Source organism: Oncorhynchus gorbuscha, linkage group LG02 (genome assembly GCF_021184085.1).
Source record: "Oncorhynchus gorbuscha isolate QuinsamMale2020 ecotype Even-year linkage group LG02, OgorEven_v1.0, whole genome shotgun sequence".
NCBI classification, from domain to species: Eukaryota; Metazoa; Chordata; class Actinopteri; order Salmoniformes; family Salmonidae; genus Oncorhynchus; species Oncorhynchus gorbuscha.
This window is the reverse complement of record NC_060174.1, coordinates 36,251,214-36,276,382: the sequence shown is the minus strand read 5'-3', so window position 1 is coordinate 36,276,382 and position 25,169 is coordinate 36,251,214. Positions and strand designations below refer to the sequence as shown.

The 25,169-nt window shown below is 42.6% G+C and overlaps 1 protein-coding gene across 1 annotated transcript in view; it reads right to left on the bottom strand.

Moving 5' to 3' along the window:
• Positions 1–5,513: 5,513 nt before the first annotated feature.
• The window catches only part of LOC124001617 (C2 domain-containing protein 5-like), a 41,726-nt gene continuing 22,070 nt past the window's right edge, over positions 5,514–25,169 (bottom strand). The window contains 17 exon segments of the mRNA XM_046308571.1: positions 5,514–6,523; positions 6,661–6,807; positions 6,984–7,180; positions 9,438–9,569; positions 9,850–9,885; positions 10,460–10,552; positions 12,254–12,326; positions 12,487–12,576; positions 12,699–12,797; positions 12,892–12,953; positions 13,030–13,093; positions 13,397–13,537; positions 14,753–14,917; positions 15,040–15,226; positions 16,669–16,860; positions 17,056–17,229; positions 17,395–17,509. Of these exon segments, the coding sequence (XP_046164527.1) occupies positions 6,398–6,523; positions 6,661–6,807; positions 6,984–7,180; positions 9,438–9,569; positions 9,850–9,885; positions 10,460–10,552; positions 12,254–12,326; positions 12,487–12,576; positions 12,699–12,797; positions 12,892–12,953; positions 13,030–13,093; positions 13,397–13,537; positions 14,753–14,917; positions 15,040–15,226; positions 16,669–16,860; positions 17,056–17,229; positions 17,395–17,509 (2,093 nt within the window). The 3' untranslated portion in view covers positions 5,514–6,397.

Sequence of the window (25,169 nt, the reverse complement as noted above, 5' to 3'; positions counted from 1 at the left end):
GGGGGAGCTCTCCTTCAAGGAGTGAATGGGAGTCAATTGGGCGCTAGCTCAAAAACCCAACATTAGCATGAATTTAGTGAACAAGAAGTACATCACAAATATTTTCAGAGATGTAAGATGACTAACTTCTCTGTAATGTCATATAGCTTTGGAATCGTGACATTACGTACTTTTGAGGACGTGGATTTCTCAACTCATACTCTGATTTTGAGAGGGGATTGCGTGAAAATCAGTTTAGCAACCGTGTGATGCAGCATTACAACGCAAACTTAATTGGTCGACAGTCTGCTGGGTGGGGTGTTATACAGTCCCCCAGTCATTGCCCAATTGGATTCTTCTCTTATTTTCTCTAATATCTTTGGGTAAGCACACAAGCTTTACATGGGTACCCATACAGCCAGAAGAGTTCAAGAAGTGATTAGGGAAGTTGAGCAGTGTTCCCTCAGGTGGGGCTTCAAGTTTTCAATTGAGAAACCGTTTTTTTTCTTCTTCAAGAAGGAAGGTTGGGGAGGAAATATACATATACTTGGAAGTTGTATGGATGGAATCTGGAGAAAGTGGGAGGGTTTAGGATCCTGGGGCTCTGGTTTGACACATGGGCGGAGCATATTAACAGGGTAATTCTCAAATGAGAAAAAAAATGAATGTGATGCGTTGCTTGTCAGGAATGGATTAGGGTGCAGATAGAATGGCAGTGATAATGATATATATAGCGCTGTTAAGGTCATCACTGGATTATGGAGGTATAGCATTTGGAGCAGCAGCTCAGACATTTTTTAAACAGCTAGATTTAATGCAGGCCCAAGCCCTAAGAATATGTTGTGGAGTACTCAGGACCTCCCTGGTGGCAGCGATGCAGGTAGAGTTGGGAGAGCTAGCCTTGACATATTGGGTAAATCTACAAGGGCATAAGGCTATACAGCCTACAACAAAAGGTAATCCTAGAGTGCAGGGAACATGAATGAAATCTGAATACAATCTATGGGAGGATAGGCAATGGCATGGCGAGAGATTGGGTTATTTGGGAGTTTAGCCCCTCTGTGGTTCTTCCTGCTATCCCACCTTGGTTTCTCCCTCAGCCAGTGATATATCTACGGTTGCTTGAGAGGGTAAGATATGTTAAGGAAGGAGTAGATTCAGTTGTAAGTGAACATTTAAAGCTACAATACTATGCTTTCTTGAATATATTCACAGATGGACTCAAACAGGGAGGACAGGTGCAGCTTTTAATGTTCCCGAGTTTAAGGTGGCAGTGACAAAAAGAGCAATGGATAAATTTATCTGTTTAATCAATGGAGTTGCTGGCCTTACTATTGGTTGCAGAGTGAGTGGAGGAGGTGAGGCCAGACAGAGTAGTCATCTGCTCGGACTCCTGTGCAGCACTGAGGAGCTTAAGTTAGTGTCTCAGAGCGACATGATGTACTGTATGAGGTTTTGCAGTGCTTGTATAGGGTGAAGGAAATTGGGGTATTTGTGATGTTCCTTTGGATACCAGCTCATGTGGGAGTAGAGGGGAATGAGGACGTGGATGTTGTCACCAAGCAGGCTCTTAAAACATCCTAATGTTGAGATGGAAATGGCAAATCAGTAAAGCAGAAGCCAAGGGGTTAATAAGAACAGTGGTTAAAAATAAATGGCAAGAGTTGTGGAACAGGGAGAGAAAGGGAAGACACCTGTACAAGATCCAGGAAAAGGTGGGGGCAGGGAGGTCCTCAGGCCGAGATAGTAGGAAAGTATAGTCACAAGACTGGGACACAGGGCTCAATAGTACATTGAAATTGGTGGGGAAACAGACTGGGAGGTGTTATTATTTTCAGGAGGTAGACAGTGGAACATTTCCTATTTCAGTGCCAGAAATATGAGGGAAAGGGAGCGATTGTTATTAGATTTGAGGAGTAATGAGGTTGAAGACCCAGGATTAAGTGCTGGGGAAATATTCAGGGAATGTAGTATTTATGCATTTTGTTTCCTTAAGGAGACTAATATTGGGTAGCATTTAGATCTTCACTGTCTTTGGTCCACACTCAAGTCCAGTTGGTGGCGATAATGCACCTTAAAATTGGTTGCCAAACGCCATATTAAATCCACAGAAGTAGCTTTACGTGGGTAGAACTCATTGCCAACAGTGACAATAGCATTGTGATGCAGAACAGTGGGCTGAGAATAGAACGTTCGGAAGGCATGTTGGTACCATGGTGCTCAATAGGAGCTGGCAGGGTGAAAAATAATTTTTCAGGATTTTATGTACAGTAATTTTACGAAACTGTGCTCCGTGGTGGATGTAATGTCATGTGTCCAGTCTACTTGGCTTGGTATCCACTATATTCCACAGCCCAAATTGGCTAGAACATAAAAAATTATAATAACAAATTAGATTACTGCAGGGTTTATGACCGTGGCTATGGAAGCTAGTGATGACCCTCCATCTCATCCCTTGGCAGTAGTGCTGTAGATTAATTTATTACTGACCTCAACCCAGAGTCTCGCAGAGCGTTCAAAATCAGCCCACTGACACCCCTATGAGATCACAGCAAAACAGAGCAATACTTAAATCATGAGGCATCAAAGCCTGCATAATAATAAGAAATGCTATAGATGGAAAGTGGTGTAGAAACCTACCAAAAAAACAATTAGGCAACAACAAATTCATTTCCTTCTAGACAACTTCCTGGACAAAACATTTCACTGTAATAGTGAAGGCGTAAACTTGGCAGTAGAAAACCTAAACAGTATATTTGACCTCTCAGCTTCCCTATCAAATCCCAAAAATTAAAGCAGACAACCTAAGAAAATTAAAAATGACAAAAGGTTTGATGACAAACAAAAATAAATAAAGTAATTGAGAAACCCTTCCAACCAAAAACACATTATAGACCCAGAAAATCTGAGCCTTCAATATGGTGAATCACTAAAATACAGAAATACACTATGGAAAAAGGAGGAACAGCACGTCAGAAATCAGCTCAATGTAATTGAAGAATCCATAGATTCAAACCACTTCTGCGAAAATTGGAGCACACTGAACAAACAAAGAGTTATCTATCCAAAATGGTGATGCATGGATAAACCACTTCTCCTATTTATTTGGCTCTATAACAAAGAACAAACCGCAAAAACATATACATGATCGAAAACAAATCTTGAATCAACTATTAAAAGACTACCAGAACCATCTGAATTCTCCAATTACATTGAATGAACTACAGGACAAAATTACAAACCCCCCAACCCAAAAAGTCCTGTGCTGTTGATGGTATCCTAAATGAAATTATATAATATACAGACCACAAAATCCAATTGGCTTTACTTAAACCTTTTAACATCCTCAGCTCTGGCATTTTCCCCAATATTTGGTATCAAGGACTGACCACAATTACTACTGTGGGATATGTCTCAACAGCAACCGTGGGAAAATCCTCTGAATTATTATTAACAGCATACTCGTACATTTCCTCAGTGAAAACAATTTACTGAGCAAATATCAAATTGGCTTTTTACCAAATTATTGTATGACAGAGCATGTATTAACCATGCACACCCTAATTGACAAAAAAAACAAAGGCAAAGTCTTCTCATGCTTTGTTGATTTAAAAAAAGCTTGACTCAATTTGGCATCAGGGTCTGCGATACAAATTAATAGAAAGTGGTGTTGGGGGAAAAACATACACCGTTATAAAATCCATGTACACAAACAACAAGTGTGCGGTTAAAATTGGCAAAACAAAACAAACATTTCTTTCCAAGGGTTGTGGGGTAAGACAAGGATGCAGCTTGAGCCCCACTCTCTTCAACAACAACATACTGTATATATATATCAACGAATTGGCGATAATGAACTTCCCAGTATGGATTTACTGCCATACAATAACTCTACAGTCTGCAGCATCTGACTAGAATCTGAAGTCAAATGTCGACTGTTTGCTGATGATCTGGTGCTTCTGTCTCCAACCAAGGAAGGCCTACAGCAGCACCTAGATCTTCTGCAAAGATACTGCCAGACCTGGGCCGTGACAGTAAATCGCAGTAAGACAAAAATAATGGTGTTCCAAAAAAGGTAGTTGCCAGGACCACAAATACAAATTCCATCTACACACCGTTGCCCTGAAGCACACAAAAACTATACAGTTGAAGTCAGAAGTTTACATACACTTAGGTTGGAGTTATTAAAACTCGTTTTTCAACCACTCCACAAATTTCTTGTTAAATAACTATAGTTTTTAGGACAAGTCGGTAGGATATCTACTTTGTGCATGGCACAAGTAATTTTCCAACAATTGTTTACAGACAGATTTTTTTCACTCATAATTCACTGTATCACAATTCCAGTGGGTCAGAAGTTAACATACACTAAGTTGACTGTGCCTTAAAACAGCTTGGAAAATTCCAGAAAATGATGTCATGGCTTTAGAAGCTTCTGATAGGCTAATTGACATAATTTGAGTCAATTTGAGGTGTACCTGTGGATGTATTTCAAGGCCTACCTTCAAACTAAGTGCCTCTTTGCTTGACATCATGGGAAAATCAAAAGAAATCAGGCAAAACCTTGGGAAAAAAATTGTTGACCTCCACAAGTCTGGTTCATACTTAGGAGCAATTTCCAAACGCCTGAAGGTACCACGTTCATCTGTACAAACAATAGTACGTAAGTATAAACATCATGGGACCACACAGCCGTCATACCGCTCAGGAAGGAGACACGTTGTCTCCTAGAGATGAACGTACGTTGGTGCAAAAAGTAAAAATCAATCCCAGAACAGCAGCAAAAGGACCTTGTGAAGATGCTGGAGGAAACGGGCTGGGGTCTGGGGTTAGAGAAGTCAACGAGATAAGTGAAACTTTCTTCTCATCTAAAGGCACAACCTAGATTGGAGCCAATGTCTTCAGTAGTTGAACATGTTATCACGCCTACCCCGTGAAAGTGACACACTGACAAGTTTCATTTTAGTCAAAAACTATACATCGAAGGCGTCTGATTTGACAACCTGCCCATGCGCAGTTCGAACTGGGCATAGGCATGAGCTTAGCTAGCCAACGTCCCCGTGACATCGCCTACAACTTGATCAGGGATTTATATTGGAGAAGCAGTTTCTGCCCATCTTCATACTGCACTGTCTTAGCCCTAAATCATGTAGCTCTGGTACTGAGCTTGACATTATACGTGCGGCCTCAAACACCAAACTTGTCATTTCTCATTTACAAATGAATGATTTCAAAGCAATGTTATCTGCTTTGACATTGAGGCAGGAACAGGCACTGGCAAGCTGTTTTTCACTGTATCAAATGACATTTTATTCATCACATGCCTCGTAAACAACAGGTGTAGACTAACAGTAAAATAGTTACGGGCCCTTCCCAACAATGCAGAGGGAAAGAAAACAGAAATAATAGAAAAGTAGTAACACGTAATAATAAATACACAATGAGTAGCGATAACGTGTCTATATACATGGGGTACCAGCACCGAGTCGATGTGCAGAGACATGAGGCAATTGAGGCAGATATGTACGTATAACTAGGAATAAAGTGACTAGTCAACAGGACTAGCTTAGTTTATTGTGCAGGCCGGATCATCAGGCAACGAGCAGACAGACAGTCATGGCAATAACAGATACATGCAGACACTAAGCAACACAGTCTATGTATGTATGTACGTACATTCAAGTCCTACAGCGAAAGAGAGACAGGTTATATTCATTAACAGTAGAACAGATCACTGTACCCTTACTTCTCTTACACCATATAAATCAAACTTCCAGAATTTCATTAGACTTGACAAATATAATTTTACATTATAAAAATACACAAATCTGATTGTAGCGCACATTTACACAAACAAAAGTGGCATCTAAACAATTAACAAAAATGTGTCATTGCAATTAGTTTGTTTTCCAGCATTTACATGATCGTTAAAGACAGGAGAGTTCAGTAGTATGGAGCCAGGAAGATGGCAGGAGGCTGTCCACAGGGCGTGTGTGTTAGCCCAAATATCGCCTGACAGACAATTAAAACACTTATTTCTACAATTTAGTTCTCTCTACCATGGCCATCTATAACCCTGTACGGAGCTGTCTATTAATGAATACCTTGTCCGCTCTAGCATGGCCGGCTAGTGACTGATGAGACTGGATGGAGAGGGATAGGTCTATTAGCTGCATAAAGCTTCACCATGTTTTGGAATGTCTATTATATCAACAACAGAGAGAGAAATGACAGACTGCCTCTCTAAATGGCTTCTGTAGAGTATCTCAATGGACAATGAGAGACAATTTCTCCAACTTGTCAACTGCATGTTTGTTTGCATATGTAATTTGTGGGGTCCTACCTAACCTTAAGACGTTCCATCTGTTTAAGGCAGACACAAATCACGATTATTTGGATGGCTAGACTCAATTGTGTGTCAAGTGGTCCCATCAGCCCCAGTGCTGCTGGTCTGTCTGCTGGTCAACAGAGGGGGTATGGCCTCTTGGTCTGATTCTCTGATGAAGATAACAGCATCACCACTAACATTAATCAGACACTGAGCCTGGAGGGAGAATGAGAGGGGGAGAAAGGACAGACATGAGGTTCTTTAACCTGTTGGTTCTTTGAGAAAATCTTGTAATGCTTTAGGCCTCCAGTTCTTTAACTAACAAAGCAAATTAACAGTGTGTGTTACTGTACCTGGTTCTTGTTGGGGTTTTCCATGAAGACACACTCCTTCATGCTGTATGACACTAAGGCATTTCCCCCCAGAGCTGCTACATGGGCACGGACCATGGCAAACACCTCCGCTATGAAGGAATGGAGGAAGCCACTTACACCCCCCTCCTAACACACACACACAAACACACACACACACATGAAATATGCTAACCATTGAGATATCACTGCTATGAGCGAGCAGAGGAACAGACTACGCACACCACAGAAAAATGTAAAAATGTCCTATTCATCTCTGATGACATCTTCAGGAATCGATCACACAAACATGTGTATACGTGTACCTCTCGTAGTGACGTGGTCTCCCTAATGAAGAACATGTTGATGATTCCCAAGTATTTCACAATGCGCGTCCCGGGAAGGAAGGACAGAGGAGTCATCTTCACCACAGTAACAGGGGCACTGCACGGCAACGACCTGGTGGAGCGTAGCGACCGGGACCGCCCCTCTGGGAGAGGACTGCAGCGCTCTGAAGACGAGACTGGAGGAGGGGTGGTGGGGGGAGAGAAAGGGAGTGAGAGAAAAAAACAGGAATGGATGGCAATAACAGACTCAGCCTTTAGATGGCGACACATAGAATAGCATACATGATGGGCTATGAGCTGGAAGAAAATGGATGCAGAGTGTGTGAAATTTGAATGTGAACTATAAGCTGTGTGTATGTGAGCATGTAGGGCAGCATGGTGACAGAATAATCACAATGATGAAAAGGTAAGCTGCCAGGCAGTGACAGACAAACAGCCATACAGCCTCAACACTGGCCAGGCCTCAGCCACGTGTGTATGTATTTACAGTGCCTTCAGAAAATGTTCATATCACTTAACTTATTCCACATTTTGTTGTTATAGCCGGATTCAAAACTGATTAAATATAACAACAACAAAAAAAAATCACCCATCGACACACAATACCGCATAATTTGCAAATTTATTGAAAATGATATACAGAAATCTCATTTGCATAAGTATTCACATCCCTTTGCTATGACACTCCAAATTGAGCTCAAGTGCATCCTTGAGATTTCACTACAACTTGATTGGAGTCCACCTGTGGCCAATTCAATTGTTTAGACATGATTTAGAAACAAACACTATATAAGGTTCCACAGTTGACAGGGCATGACAGAGCAGAAACTATACCATGAAGTCCAAGGAACTGTCTGTAGATCTCCCAGATATATGCCTCATCACAAATCTATCTGGGGAAAGGTATAAAATGATTTCTAGAGTGTTGAAAGTTTCCAAAAGCACAGTGGTCTCCATCCTTGAGAAATGGAAAAGCAGGAACAACGAATGGAGCCAAATACAGGCAAATCCTTGGGAACCTGCTTCAGAGTGCAAATGACCTTGGAATGTAAATCTTCGCCCCAGTCTAACAGGACAGTGACCCCAAGAATACAGCCAAAGCAATGCTGCAATGGCTTCAGAACAAGAATGTGAAAGTCGTTGAGTGGCTCAGCCAAAGCCCAAACTTGAATCCCATTGAAAATCTGTGGAGACTTGAAGATAGATGGAGAGCGGCGGTGAACAGCTAACTTATGAGCGCTTGAAATCTGTAAGGAAGAATGGGATAAAATTCCCAAATTCAGATGTGCAAAGCTGATCCAGACACACCCAAGGCTACCCAAAGCTGATCCAGACACACCCAAGGCTACCCAAAGCTGATCCAGACACACCCAAGACGACTCAAAGCTGATCCAGACACACCCAAGACGACCCAAAGCTGATCCAGACACACCCAAGACGACTCAAAGCTGATCCAGACACACCCAAGACGACCCAAAGCTGATCCAGACACACCCAAGACGACTCAAAGCTGTAATCGCCACCAAAGGTGCTTCTACAATGTATTGACTCAGGGGTGTGAATACTTATGTAAATTAGATATTTCTGTATTTTATTTTCAATACATTTGCTAAAATTTCTGAAAACACGTTTTCACCATGTCATTATGGGGCATTGTGTGTAGATGAATGAGGGGGGGGGGAGAATACATTTAATACATTTTTGAATTCAGGCTGTAACAAAATTTGAAATAAGTCAAGGGGTATGACTACTTTCTGAAGGCACTGTACCCGTGTGTGGGTGTGAGAGAGTTCCTATGTGCGTTTGTTTGAATTAGCCTGTGTGTGTGTATGATCGATACAGAACAGAAGGCAGTCTGTTAAGCAGAATGATTGAAACAAGCCAGAGTGTGAAAGATGTTCCATCTTGTAACATAGTGAATGATGCTTCAATCAGACCAGGAACCTTCACAGACAATTTGAACAACATTAAGTCTACATCTCAAATCACTCCCCAGTTAGTGCATTACACAGGGATCTGCCATATGGCTCTGATCCGAAGTAGTGCATTATAAAGGGGATACCGTGTGATTTGAAATGTGTTGTGACATTTAAACCCAGTTAATTATGCTCAGTTATTATCACAGTTTATGAAACTGTTTATTTACATAGTGCAGAAATATCAAAATGCATTTCCCCCAGTCACCAGCTTTAGTGAGACATTTTAAGTGCGTTTTAAGCATGTTTTAAGATACTCCTTGATGTTTACTTCCTCCATGTCAGTCACTATTGCGACAGAGTCAGAGGTTATACACTGGCTGTTGGTTGGCTATCCCTCTGAGGGGCGGGGCTTCAACTTTCACACTCTAGCTAATCAGCTGGTGCATGATCTGAGACGCTCCACCCCACAGCGGCATGCGGGGAGGGATGTGTATATTTGTGTGTGTGTGTGTACCAGAGTGTGCTAGCAACTGTGTCCTCCTACTTGTCTTAACTGATCCTCGTCTTATGGTGTGAGCTTTCAGCCTAAGCAGCTCTAGCCAGGTGCTGCATCTGTCTGCAAAGGAACCGTAATCAACCGAGGGAGCTGGAGAAAAATACACGCACACACACACACACACACACAACACACCACACGTAGACATGCACAGAGAGAACATCCACACCGCATACATGCGTGCGTGCGCACACACACACACACACACACCGTACACACGTACCGAAAACCGCATACACACATGACATAATACAGACACACATAAAGAAAAGAACACGGGACAAAATAAAAAATGTAAGGATGAGAACTTAAAACAGGACCGTGGTAGCCATGGCAGCAGGTAGGGGGTGGGGTGTGGGGGGGAGCCTACCTCGAGACGAGTGGACCATGGCACTCTCAGGAACACCTGTCGACACACACACACACACAACATGATCCACTGCCACGTGTGTTGACTCTTCAGTCCTCAGCAACACACAGTATCTCAATACCTTAGACAGACGCTTCCTTTCCTACGTTCTATTCCCTAGTCCTATACCCACATCTTGTTCCCTAGTCCTAAATCCCATCTCCTTGTCTTGGTTGAAGTGGAGGTGGTGGTGGAGGGCAGCCATTTTAGTTTAACCCCTCCTCTCTCTCCAGACCAATGACGAACAGGATTGTTTCTCTCCTAGAAATACAGACAGGCCTGCAGGTCTAAAATACCTGAAAGAAGATTTACCTGGGCATACTGTTACAGTATTTACCTGGTGATGCAGTCTCCGGTGGTAAATTCAAGTTTAACACAACCATCACAGAACACATTTAAAAATACAGAATAGAACACTATGGATTAAGGGAGCTTCAAGGGTGAGAGGTTACAGGCAGTTAGGGGATTTCTGATGTTTTGTCTGCTAAGGGATGGTTATTGGAGGTTAAAGGTTAGGCAGTTGTTAGTGGTTAAGATTAGAGGTTATAAGGGGTAAGGTGTGGTGGTGTACCTGAAGGTTTGGCTGTAGGCTGGTTGTTGGAGATGGTTGACTCTCCACACAGCTCCATAGAAAACTGGAGCTGTTCCTCATTCTCACCACTCCCTGGAAAACAAACAAACCCCTCAACCCACCTGAATATACCAACTCAAGTAGAGGGTCTTATCTCTCCAGCTCGCCCTAACTCCAGAACCTCATCTCTAAGCCTTGACATACAGTGGGACAGAAAAGTATTTAGTCAGCCAGCAATTGTGCAAGTTCTCCCACTTAAAAAGATGAGGCCTGTAATTTTCATCATAGGTACACTTCAACTATGACAGACAAAATGATAATTTTTTTCTCTCCAGAAAATCACATTGTAGGATTTTTAATGAATTTATTTGCAAATTATGGTGGACAATAAGTATTTGGTCACCTACAAACAAGCAAGATTTCTGGCTCTCACAGACCTGTAACTTCTTCTTTAAGAGGCTCCTCTGTCCTCCACTCGTTACCTGTATTAATGGCACCTGTTTGAACTTGTCATCAGTATAAAAGACACCTGTCCACAACCTCAAACAGTCACACTCCAAACTCCACTATGACCAAGACCAAAGAGCTGTCAAAGGACACCAGAAACAAAAATTGTAGACCTGCACCAGGCTGGGAAGACTGAATCTGCAATAGGTAAGCAGCTTGGTTTGAAGAAATCAACTGTGGAAGCAATTATTAGGAAATGGAAGACATACAAGACCACTGATAATCTCCCTCGATCTGGGGCTCCACGCAAGATCTCACACCGTGGGGTCAAAATGATCACAAGAACGGTGAGCAAAAATCCCAGAACCACACGGGGGGACCTAGTGAATGACCTATAGAGAGCTGGGACCAAAGTAACAAAGCCTACCATCAGTAACACACTACGACGCCAGGGACTCAAATCCTGCAGTGCCAGACGTGTCCCCCTGCTTAAGCCAGTACATGTCCAGGCCCGTCTGAAGTTTGCTAGAGAGCATTTGGATGATCCAGAAGAAGATTGGGAGAATGTCATATGGTCAGATGAAACCAAAATAGAACTATATGGTAAAAACTCAACTCGTCGTGTTTGGAGGACAAAGAATGCTGGGTTGCATCCAAAGAACACCATACCTACTGTGAAGCATGGGGGTGGAAACATCATGCTTTGGGGCTGTTTTTCTGCAACGGGACCAGGACGACTGATCCGTGTAAAGGAAAGAATGAATGGGGCCATGTATCGTGAGATTTAGAGTGAAAACCTCCTTCCATCAGCAAGGGCATTGAAGATGAAACGTGGCTGGGTCTTTCAGCATGACAATGATCCCAAACACACCGCCCAGGCAACGAAGGAGTGGCTTCGTAAGAAGTATTTCAAGGTCCTGGAGTGGCCTAGCCAGTCTCCAGATCTCAACCCCATAGAAAATCTTTGGAGGGAGGAGGGAGTTGAAAATCCGTGTTGCCCAGCAACAGCCCCAAAACATCACTACTCTAGAGGAGATCTGCATGGAGGAATGGGCCAAAATACCAACAACAGTGTGTGAAAACCTTGTGAAGACTTACAGAAAACATTTGACCTCTGTCATTGCCAACAAAATATTGAGATAAGTATTTGGTCAATAACAAAAGTTTATTTTCCACCATAATTTGCAAATAAATTCAATGTGATTTTCTCATTTTGTCTGTCAAAGTTGAAGTGTACCTATGATGAAAAGTACAGGCCTCTCTCATCTTTTAAGTGGGAGAACTTGCACAATTGGTGGCTGACTAAATACTTTTTTGCCCCACTGTATAGGCTTTCAGAATACTGACCCCTGGTGAGAGCCTTGTCTGCTGCCTGCTGAGTCTCCTTATCAAAACTCATGGCTACGGCTGTCACCGCCACCTGGAGGGGAGAGGGGATGTGAGAAAATAAGAGAGAATGAAACTCTTTTTACCTTGTTGCTCTCTTTTAATGACACAAATGTAAGATAAAGATACTGACCAAAACCGAGTTAAGATGGACAAGATAGGAGAGGTGTGCTCAGGTATGTATGTCCTCTCACCTGTATGAGTTCTTCTTCTGGTACGGCTACAGTGAAGTTGAGATGGCAAAGACAGCATGGGATCATGGAACGCAGCTTAAAGTATAGACTCTACACACACAGACAAATAAAAAGCAGACAGTTCAACTTAATATGGAAGTTATATATTAAGTAGAATAAGTAAGAGGAACACCAACGCTTAACCCGCGCTTCGCTCTTGTGTATGGTCTTACTTTGAGCAAGTTCTCACAGAGGTCAGTAAAGATCTTGTTCAGGCCCTGGTTGGTCAGATTGGCATTACTGAGTCTGTAGACCCGGACAGATGTAAACATCTTGGGAGGAATGGAAGAGAATGAGTAAGATATTATAAATCGCAAAATAAGTAGTAGTAGTCGTCGTTGTAGTGTTTCAGTGTGCGAGCCTGACCTGTAGTCCTGAAGTCCAGTTGTGAATCCCAGGCATGACCTCCGTGTTACAGCTGTAGAACCCTGGAGAGAGACAGACATGGTGAAAGAGCAGAGTTGAATAGAAAATATCATTTCTAGTAGAACAGTGTGTATATACCTGCAGGTATGGGGGCATCAGTAAGTAGGGATTGGATGTCCTCTACTGCATCAGTGTCATCAATCTGAAGACAGGAGAAGAAATACATTAACACACCACATCCTATACTATGCCCACACACTACAATTTACACATCCAACATAACACACCCACCCTACAGTACACACACACACACACACACACACCCACCCTACAGTACACACACACACACACACACACACACACACACACACACACACACACACACACACACACACACACACACACACACACACACACACACACACACACACACACACACACACACACACACACACACACACACACACACACACACTACAGTTAGAGGACACCCAGCCAGCCATACCTCCAGTACAAAGGCATCCTTCTTGCCATGGGACAGGTCTAGTTCGGACAGCTCATCTGAACTCTCAGAGGTAGACCTGAACAGTCTGCTGGACCGCTGTCTGTCAGGGATAGGAGACCCCACCACCTCCTCCATACACTCCTACAACAAGAGCAATAAAAACAACAATAGGTGTGTGTGGCTCCGACCAACCCTGTCCAGGTTGTGAGCCGCTGAGTTAGTCACAGTCCCATAGCAACAGCATCAGTCCAAACCACACAATAAGTAGCTACATCCAATTCACCCACACCCAAGAAGGCGCTATCAAAGTACGTTTTTATATTAGTTAATAGCACACACAACAATTTAGTGGAGGGAGGAAAAGTGAGAAGACTCTTCAGGGGTTGGGTTAACGCAGCATTTATCTTTTTTTCTACTCAGAAAAGTTCAGATAAAATATCTTGCTGCGTTTTTTAAATGAAGATCTAAAATGCTTCTTATTGTCAATTCTGCTTCAGTCATGGTTCGCATCAAAGGAAAAGGACAAATTTCATGCTTTAGTTTCACTTCTCCACTTGAATGAAATATCTTTGCTCTAGTCATTGGATCACCAGACAGAGCTCTGACAGGTGTAGGTTACTTTTCCCAAGTACTTTCCTCCGGTGTAGTTTTTCTCCAGTAATAAGATAAAATGCAAACATTAGAAAATGTAGCTGGCTACATTCTTTCTGTGATAAACATTAGAAATATGATGGCCATGCATCGTTTTTGCTAAAGGAAAATAGCTTGCTTTTGAATTGTAAGCTAATTTACATGTGTTAATGCTAGCCAAGTAGCATTGCACTGCTGTTGTCATCTGATAAACTATTTTCTGCCATATCTGTTGCACTAATGTATTTTGTGTTAAGAAAAACTATAGCCCCTTAAATGCATGAGCATACTAGCTGTGTTCTTGAGTGGACTATCATAGAGCTCTGATTCTAGACTGTACTTAGAGTTGTGATTTTAGAGTGTATGCATTTCCGTAGATCTGTGATTCTGGACTGTCCTCGTACAGCTGTAATTGTAGGACTAGTCATATTGTGATTCTAGAGTATTGTACTCGTATAGAGGTTTAATTCTTTAAAGGCTGTAGTTCTCATACAGAGCTGTGATTCTAGAGGGTGTTGTACTCATACAGAGTTGATTAATAGAGAGGGTAGTGTGGCATGCATCACTAATTGGGCATGCTCAGTACCGTATTCAGGCCGGTGAATGCCTCAGGGTCCAACGTAAATAACTTCTTAACAACCAGAGAAAGACAGGAGATAACTATCACTTTCATATTTACACAGAATTACACCTACACACATATGGCTGTGTGTGCGTGCCTCTCACCGGGGGGTGTATGTTGTAGAGCTCCTTGTTCTTGGCGATGGTGTCATCGATGCGTTTCTGCATGGTGGAGATGTGTTGGTCGTAGCTCAGGTCACTGGGGTTCTTTCCAGCTATCTGGATACCACTTGGAGCTGGCAGCGCTGACAGGTACACACCCGTTGCAGACTGGACACACACACGCCAAAGAGAGGGATATACACGACACACACACAGACCCATCAGATACACAACTCGTAGAAGACTGGAGGAGAGGTAGGCACGCACGCACACCACACACACAGACTTACAGCTAGTCCCAGGAGCATGTTTTCTCCCACACTGATCTGAATGCGGAGTCCAAACAGAGCATTCATGGAGCGCAGTTTGAGTTTGTTCATCAGCTGTGTGTGGAGCTCATACTCCATGAAGGGGAGGAGGTTAGAGATGGATGTAGCATTCACCTCCCCTTGGGCCTTCTTCTTCGTTCGACACAACCTGCAATATAACATCATTTTACATACCTCTCTGGGCCACCTTCCTCATAAGAAAAAACATAATAAGCTCAGAAAAAAAAGAAACGTCCCCTTTTCAGGACCCTGTCTTTCAAAGATAATTCGGAAAAATCCAAATAACTTCACAGATCTTCATTGTAAAAGGTTTAAACACTGTTTCCCATGCTTTCCAAACAATTAATGAACATGCACCTCTAGAACGGTCGTTAAGACATTAACTGCTTACAGACGGTAGGCAATTAAGGTCATAGTTATGAAAACTTAGGACACTAAAGATCCCTTTCTACGGACTCTGAAAAACACAAAAAGAAAGATCCCCATGGTCCCTGCTCAGCTGTGTGAATGTGCCTTAGGCATGCTGCAAGGAGGCATGAGGACTGCAGATGTGACCAGGGCAATAAATTGCAATGTCCGTACTGTGAGACGCCTAAGACAGCGCTAACAGGGACAGCTGATCATCCTCACAGTGGAAGACCACGTGTAACAATATCTGCGCAGGATCTATACATCCGAACATCACACCTGCAGGATGGCAACAACAACTGCCCGAGTTACACCAGGAACGTACAATCCCTCCATCAGTGCTCAGACTGTCCGCAATAGGTTGAGAGAGGCTGGACTGAGGGCTTTTAAGGCAGGTCCTCACCAGACATCACCGGCAACAACATTGCCTATTGGCACAAACCCACCGTCGCTGGACCAGATAGGACTGGCAAAAAGTGCTCTTCACTGACGAGTCGCGGTTTTGTCTCACCGGGGGTGATGGTCAGATATGCGTTTATCGCCGAAGGAATGAGTGTTGCACCGAGGCCTGTACTCTGGAGCGTGATCGTTTTGGAGGTGGAGGATCCATCATGGTCTGGGACGGTGTGTGACAGCATCATCGGACTGAGCTTGTTGTCATTGCAGGCAATCTCAACGCTGTGCGTTACAGGGAAGATATCCTCCTCCCTCATGTGGTACCCTTCCTGCAAGACAGGAATGTCAGTATTCTGCCATGGCCAGTGAAGAGCCCGGATCTCAATCCCATTGAGCAAGTCTGGAACCTGTTGGATTGGAGGGTGAGGGCTAGGGCCATTCCCCCCAGAAATGTCCGGGAACTTGCAGATGCCTTGGTGGAAGTGGGGTAACATCTCACAGTGAGATGGTAAATCTGGTGCAGTACTTAATGCAGCTGGTGGCCACACCAGATACTGACTGTTACATTTTGACCCCCCCCTTTGTTCTCGGACACATTATTGAATTTCTGTTAGTCACATGTCTGTGAAACCTGTTCAGTTTTTGACTCAGTTGTTGAATCTTGTTATGTTCATACAAACATTTACACGTTAAGTTTGCTGAATATAAACACAGTTGACGTTTCTCTTTTTGCTGAGTTTATTACCCACACAGACAGGAAATATGGTGGTAGTGTGTGTATGTTACCTGGCCTGTATGAGGCAGCCCTTCCCAGTAACCTCAGCTTCAGCAGGTAGGTCTATGGTAGTAAAGAGCACATCAGGGACCTTCTGTCTCCTACAGTGGTAGCAGTATGTAAGCTGAGCTGGGAACGGCATGTTGAACTCATCATACGGGATGTGAACAAACCCGCAGCTAGGGGGCGACGCATCCTCAAACCTGAAATACACACACACACAGCTCAGAACAAAATGCTAGAACACCATTTTTAAATTCAATTAATCCAATTAATTCAGAACACCCCTCTCCATTTAGAAGCAATCAATGACTAGGTTAGTCCAAAACCTCCTGGCCACTCAAATCTTTTCACACCTACACTAACACCCATCCAGCAGTGTGTGTGTGTGTTCCTACCCCAGCCAGGTTGAGCTAACTTCCCCCTCGCCCCTCTCCGACCCCACCATGCCGGGGTGTGGTTGTCGTGATAACCTGTGGTCGCTGCCGCCGGTGTCCAGACAGCCCTCACGCATGAATCTGGGATTCAACATGGCCGCTGTGCCAGATGCAGACAGGATACACACCTCCTCACTGTGGGAACAGGAGGGAGGGGAGAGGGAGAAGAGAGGGTGGAGAGAGAGAGATGGTGGATAACTTTAGGTCCACATAACTTTAGATAACTTTCTGTGCCTATAATGCTCTAACAGACTTTGAAATACAACTGTGGTCTTTGTATTGTGTGTGTGTGCAGCGTACCAGATGCTGGTGCTTTCGCTGTATCCCACCACAGCGTGGCAACCCAGGGCTTTTGCATGAGACTTGATCTCCTGACGAATCTCCTCCCACCACGCGTCCCTCGTCTCCGGCTCGTCTGCAACACAAACACACATAATGTCATACACAGACACACATACATAGCGACACAGACACACACACACTGGCTGGATACCTGACTGACTCTACCAGAAACTAGCGACAATCAGAAATTAGGTGACTGTCAGAAACTAAAACCTATTAGAAACTAGCTACTTTTAGAAACTTACTGACCATCAGAAACTAGAAGTATCGATACTAGCGAATACCATTAAATAAGAAGCAACAGAGAATCAACTGACCCTTTTTTTTGCTGATTGTTGTTAAAATGGTGCATCATAGCAAGCAGGTACCACTTAACCAACTGTCAGTTCTTAACACAGTGAACATGATGTTGATGATGAACATAATGAAGGTGTTTAGTTAGTGTCTGGGCTGTTCTCATCTCATAGCATCATCTCCAGGCCAGCCAATCACAGGAAGACAGGAATGTAGGGTGGCGTCCCAACCCCCTACATCTTCTTAACTTCATTCCCATAAAGTATTGTGTTCAGTAGTTCACACCAAAGCTAAAACAATATATATGTAAAAAAAACTGAAATTAATAGGAGTATTCTTATTGGACAAGTGCCTTCCTGTTTCAAAACATTATAAACAGTTTTTGAGGCTCCTGAACAAGACCCTGGCCTCACATAAGGCCAGGCAAGGAGGAGAAGAGGCCCTTCTCAGAGCCTTCATCATAATCAAATGAGGGACACCTGGTGGAGGTTGAACCATGGTCCTTAATAATAACCATGGGTCCACTCTGTACCTCCTGGGAGAGGCCACATGCTCAAAGAGAGATAGAGACGATAGAGAGGGAAGAAGGGAGAGAGAAAGAGAAAAATTGAGACACGGGGAAGAAGGAAGGATGCGAGATGGATGGATAAATGGCTCAGGCATAACAGACCCAGAGCAGAGCCCTCTCTAAAAGAAGCAGCATGTCTCACAGGTACGCTCACATCCACACGCATGGGCAGAGGAGGGCCATATTCATTCATCACAGATCTTGAACCAACACATACCCGTCTAACTACACTACCCTGTGTCTCACACTCCATTCCTGTACCCCCCTCCATCCTCTTGTCTCTTCCCCCCTCCCAGCATGAATACGGCCCAGTGAATCCAGGGATGATGCACATACCCAGTCTGTCTCAGTCTTAACCTGGACAGGCTTCTTAGAGGAGCATTACTGAAGCGCAGGGAGAACTTTAGGGATGCAAGTGTCACACACTGCTGTAGCAGCTTGGGATGGTGGGCTAGCCAAGGGGGAAGGACTGGGAGGGGGGGGGGCTTAGCGCATGCTCAGCACACACACATACACAGACTAGGAGAGAGGAGGATGGCAGCTCAGTGAAAGAAACAGAGCTTTAGTTTAGAGCTGTAACTAGATGCTTGCAGACACCCATATTTGTGTGCCTGGTTGGGTGCGTTTCAGTGAGCTGCCATGTCTCCAGTGTGTGAGACCAGTAGGAGGAGGGAGGTACCTGCAGCGACACTATTCCAGTCTAGCAGTTTGTAAGAGCGCGTGTTACCCAACACTGGGCCAGAACAACACACACCATTAGTACAGAAGAGAGGAAAAAGAGAAGACAAACTACAACACAACAGCACCAAAGTAATTGCAAAGACACAGACCCTGAGTCAATACCAGAGTCTAGCAGAGAGAGAGAGAAAGAAAGAAGTGAGAACAAGGTAGAGAGAAAAGCAGATATGGTGAGAAGTATGATCAAAGATATGCTGTGGAATTAGACAAGCAGGGAGAGAGGTAAAGGCTAAAGAGAGGAGAGAAAGAGAAGAGGCATTCACTAGCAGATCTCTACAGTCTAAGGCAGGGGTATCAAACATACGGAGGGGGAACAATCCGGCCCGCCGGTAGTTTGAGTAATAAAACATTAATACACACACACGGAGTAAACAAAAAATTAAGAACACCTGCTCTTTCCATGCCATAAGTCCAGGTGAAGGCTATGATCCTTACTGATGTCCCTTAATAATGTTCCCTTAAAGGGTAGAGCGAATCCCTGGTACACTCCGGAAATATCAGAAGTCATTCATAAAATAAATTATGACTGGAACACAGGCTTTAGGCCTGGACTGGCAAGTTATTACACCGAGGAATCATTGTGTAAGACAAATCAGAAAGGCTACACATGATTATTATGTCACAGCCCTTTCGAATTGTAATTGGAACACGGCTAAATTGTGGAAAACTGTCAAATCCCTGAAGGGTTCCACTTCCTCCTCTCTGCCACAACAAATTAATTTACTTTTAAAAAATGCCATCATTTTATTTCAGCGGGCTCTCTTTTGGAAAGAACCTCTAAGCCTATTCATAATTATATTGGGCTGAATGTTGATAGGGGAAACGTGCTGAATGATCAGAGAAATTATAGTCAAAGCTTTTCTTTTAGGCTATTTACCAAAAAATTTGTCCTGGAGCTTTGCTAGCAATAGAGAAGACATCCACAGGGCCCGACTAACCGGATCCTGGTCTACTTAAGTGTGCAGCATCCATCATTGTTGGCTTAATAAACGCAATTTAACACTGGTATCAGGAAATATTCCAAAAGCATGGAAATCAGCTCGTGCTGCCATTCCTTAAGGGCAGGGATAGTAGTGATTGTAATAATGATCACCCCATTTCAAGGCATCCTTGTCTAGCTACGATTCTTGAATCATTGGTAAATGTACAAATTTGATCTTTTTTATCTGACAAATGTATTGTGAATGTAAATAAAACAGACTTTAGGCCTGGGCATAGCACTATTACGGTTACCATTTTAGTTATTAATGATCTTGTCCATGCTTTTGACACAGAAATTAAATGTGCTGCTTTGTTTGTGGACCTGTCAAAAGCTTTTCATACTGTTGATACTGCTATTTCATTGTTGTCCTCAATAGGCCTGAGCTCTGACGCCTGTTCATGGTTAGCTAGCTAGCTAACTTTACGGATGTAACCCATTTGCATTCTCAGAAACCCTACCTGTGGGTTAGCTTCAGCTACCTGCAGAGTCATACTACAGCTATGACAATGTTTGTATTGGATGGTGGTAGTATGGGTTGGGATTATGCCGGTTCATTGTTAGCTAGCTAGCTAGCTATAGTACATGTCTAAACAAAACACTTAGCCAGATGATTACATGGCCCATCAAGTTAGCCAGATGTATCTGGGGGTGATTAAGGCCATCTATTGTATTTCATGAACGTGTACACGTCTAGACAGTAGTGACCCATCCACTTAACTAGATGTGGCTGAGGTTGGTTACAACATTTCCTTCACATGACCCATCAATTTAGACAAGCTTGTCAGGTAACCCTCATGTAAAAATGATAAAATAGTTTTATCTGGACACTATTTTTGATATTGCTACTATGTAAGTAACCATTTCAATGTACTGTTTACACCTTCTGTATCCTGTGCATATGACAAATCAACTTTTTGTTTGATATAGTGTGTGTTTACCAGAGACTAATTTGAAGAACAACATGACCTGCACCAAAGTCAGATTAGGATATAGGCCAAGGACTAGATACTGTATTTTTACCAGGAGTTTTTCCTTTTTGTTGGTTACTACTTTCACCGCTTTTAGTTTTGAAATCTTTGGTTGTTTACTAAACTAAACACTATGTTTAGCAAATGGCCTCACATGTAAATCTTTAAAGAGATCGGAGGGCCTAAGGCTTAAGAGGGTGTGAACAATGCTGAATGTAGACAAAGAAAATCTTCGCAAAAATGGGGTTACAAGTTTATCAACTTTCAAAGCAGAATTACTTTTCCATTGTTCTTCAACTGCAGTGTATAAAATACCATTTTCTAGCTGAGTCTCTACTTTAATCCAATTAGAAAAACACATTTTCAAATTTTACAACATAAGACCGAATCGAGGCGGTCAGTCACATACGCAGATGATACTACTATGTATGTCCAAACTGTGGCCACAAAGTTCGAAGCTAAGTTCAAAACTAAGGGGCCTAGCCAACACCATGAAAAAGAGCCCCAGAGTATTATTCCTCCTCCACCAAACATTACAGTTGGCACTATGCATAGGGGCAGGTAGCGTTCTCCTGGCATCTGCCAAACCCAGATATGTCCGTCAGATGGTGAAGCATGATTCATCACTCCAGAGAAGCCGTTTCCACTGCTTCAGAGTCCAATGGCGGCGAGTTTTACACCACTCCAACCGAAGCTTGGCATTGCGGATGGTGATCTTAGGCTTGTGTGCGTGCGGCCAAGGAAACCCATTTCACGAAGCTCCTGACGAACAGTTCTTGTGCCGACGTTGCTTCCAGAGGCAGTTTGGAACTCGCTAGTGAGTGTTGCAACTAGAGTTGCATATTTTAGGTAATATTCAAAACTTACCGTGGGAATATATGGGAATTAACAGGAATATATGGGAATGAATATTAATACCATTTAAGATGTTTTTTTGCATTGGATATATTTACCATATCATATGGAGACATAAACCTTTCACCTTATCATAAGTAGACATAATTGCAAATGATTAAATCCTTCCAATAGAAATCTTTAACAATTTAGTTATGAATTGAACTTCAATTAAATGATTTGACTCTTCACATGGGATGGTTTTATTTAAAATATATATATTTTACCTTGAAATAGGCAAGTCCGTTAAGAACAAATTCTTATTTTCAATGACGGCCTAGGGATGGGTAGGATCATTTTCGTCAGCAACCGCTGAATAGCATAGCGCAACAGTCAAATAATATTACAAACAAATATTCATATTCATGAAATCACAAGTGCAATATTGCAAAACACAGTTTAGCCTTTTGTTAATTCACCTGTCGTCTCAGATTTTGAAATTATGCTTTACAGCGAAAGCAATCCAAGCGTTTGTGTAAGTTTATCAATAGCATAACATAACATTATGTACACTAAGCATTAAGTAGCTAGGTCACGAAAATCAGAAAAGCAATCAAATTAATCGTTTACCTTTGATGATCTTCGGATGTTTTCACTCACGAGACTCCAAGTTACACAACAAATGTTCCTTTTGTTCCATAAAGATTATTTTTATACCCAAAATACCTCCGTTTGTTTGTTGCGTTATGTTCAGAAATCCACAGGAAAGAGCGGTCACGACAACGCAGACGTATATTCCAAATAATATCCATAATGTCCACAGAAACATGTCAAACATTTTTTATAATCAATCCTCAGGTTGTTTTTAAATTATATAGTCGATAATATCAAAACGGGTATGTAGGTTTTTCAAAAACACTGGGAGAAACAATGGCCGCCTTACTCTGTAGCGCAAAACTCACTCTGAGAGCCCCCACCTATCCACTTATGCAATGTGATCTTTCACGCTCATTTTTTCAAAATAAAAGCCTGAAACTATGTCTAAAGACTGTTGACATTTTAGGGAAGCCATAGAAAAAGGAATCTGGTTGATAACCATATAAAATGGAGGATAGGCATGCATAGGAACAGAGCGGTTTCAAAATAAGAGGCACTTCCTGATTGGATTTTCCTCAGGTTTTCACCTGCAATATCAGTTCTGTTATACTCAGACAATATTTTGACAGTTTTGAAAACTTTAGAGTGTTTTCTATCCTAATATGACAATTATATGCATATTATAGTTTCTGTGGCTGAGAAAGTCAGTTTCAAATGGGTACATTTGAGCCAAAAACAAAAATACTGCCCCCTACACGCAAAAGGTTAACCAACACCTCTTTATTTTGATACTTTGTGGATGGACCCATATGTAATTATTGGCGGCAACATGAGTCTCACTAGTGTTGAGTAATGTGCTGTTAAAAGCGGTGTAGGTCTTATTTATTTAAAGAGCATATTGAAGCAATAGGATTTGACGCAATAGTCAATAGTCACTACGGTCAACTATTTTAGCAAGCATGGGGACTGGTCTTGAAAAATCCATTCGATTTTTATTTTCACTGAATCTGTTTAGGTATTGGTTAGACTACAATTATACAATTAGGGTGAGGAAATGTTATGCTCTTAGTACTGTAGCCTACTCCCGACCATCACGTTGTATAGTGCCATATTTTCCGTTCCATCTAAAAACTCAACGGACACTGAAAGCTTAACGAAATGTATTCTTCCCAGAGGGTCAATACAGCTGCACTCAGACAAAGACATTTTCACACAAGCACTGATATTTAACTGTTCCTCATAGGCCGAGTCTTCTCCTACACATATGTACAAACACCATTCTTTACTGCTAGGCAGGACACTAAGTGATACAGGCCTCCTAAAGCCCAAAATACAACACACAACACAGCCAAGCCACAGCACACAGCCATGCACTACCAAACCTCAACACCAGGGACAGCAAACACCACAGCGTAAGCTTCCACACACACACACAACTATCAGCTCTCGGTTTAAGTCCTCTCTAACCACATATCTAGCAGTGTTTCCCCTGTATGACAGACTGAGACACACCCATAAAAGGATATTGTATGATTTTGAAAATTAAAACGCAGTGTAGCACCTATTTCTCAATGCCAGGAACCCATATAATAGTAACTTAGAGCACCCCAAGAAAACATTCCCAAATTTCAAACTCCTAAATAAATTAGAATATTTTAACGTTATTCTAAAAGTTGGGTTTAAGGTTCTCTCCAAATCAGCTCTAACTTCGGAAACAATCCCACAACGCCCTGCGGTCAGAGTCATACGGTGAATGAAAAACTTCTTAAAAGTGGGATAAATGTGTAAATGAGGTGGGCGCATTGGGAGTCTACTCATCAATCTGTTGGGCACATTTCTTCCCTGAGAACTTCCACGACTATCAACAATGGAAAGAGGACTTCAGAAAGAAGTTGCTTCTCAAACTGGATGCTATCCCTACAATTAACATGACTTCTAACGCATTTTAAACAGTCAGCAGAGACTGCAAGCAGATACTGCAAGCATTATCACTGGCATGGAAGTGAACCAGGTAAATGAAAAAGCTAGCTAGCTTGCTACCTCTATGCTAACGTTAACTAGTTATAGAGCTACTGCATTTAGCTCATGTCTTCCATCTAAATAACACTTATAAAACAATCCAAATGTAAATGTCTGCCAGCTGTTGGTAGCCAACTGCTGATGCTGTCATATATTTTTATTCTAACCTTTATTTAACTAGGCAAGTCAGTTAAGAACAAATTCTTATTTACAGGGGACAGTGGGTTAACTGCCTTTTTCAAGGGCGGAATGACAAATTTTTTCCTTGCCAGCTCATGGATTCGATCCAGCAACCTTTCGGTTACTGGCCCAACGCTCTAACCACTAGGCTACCTGCCGCCCCATAGATAGTACAAGCCTATGGGAAAGAGTAGTTTTCAAGGTGTTTCTGGGGGCTGCGAGATGCGGTAATTTGGTCGTTCTGTGGCAGTTTTTTTTATATAGCCTGCCAAGTGCGGGCTAAACTGAAATGTGACTCTTCGGCCATGAATCCGTTTGCGGATCGGGTGGCATTTCGGGTGAAGCCACAGAGCCATGTTTTCTTTGGCAGGGTGAATTGTGGATTTTGGTCTGTGGAAAGTGTCTTTTTGAATCTTACGATCAATGTGGTCACAGTTGCTTTTTGTTGAAAAGGCAGCAGATAACTTTCTCTTGCTATAGCTAGCTATCCTCCACCATTTCTGAATACATTCATGGATATTTTTTTCTAGCTGGCAAAATAAGCGAGCTAGAT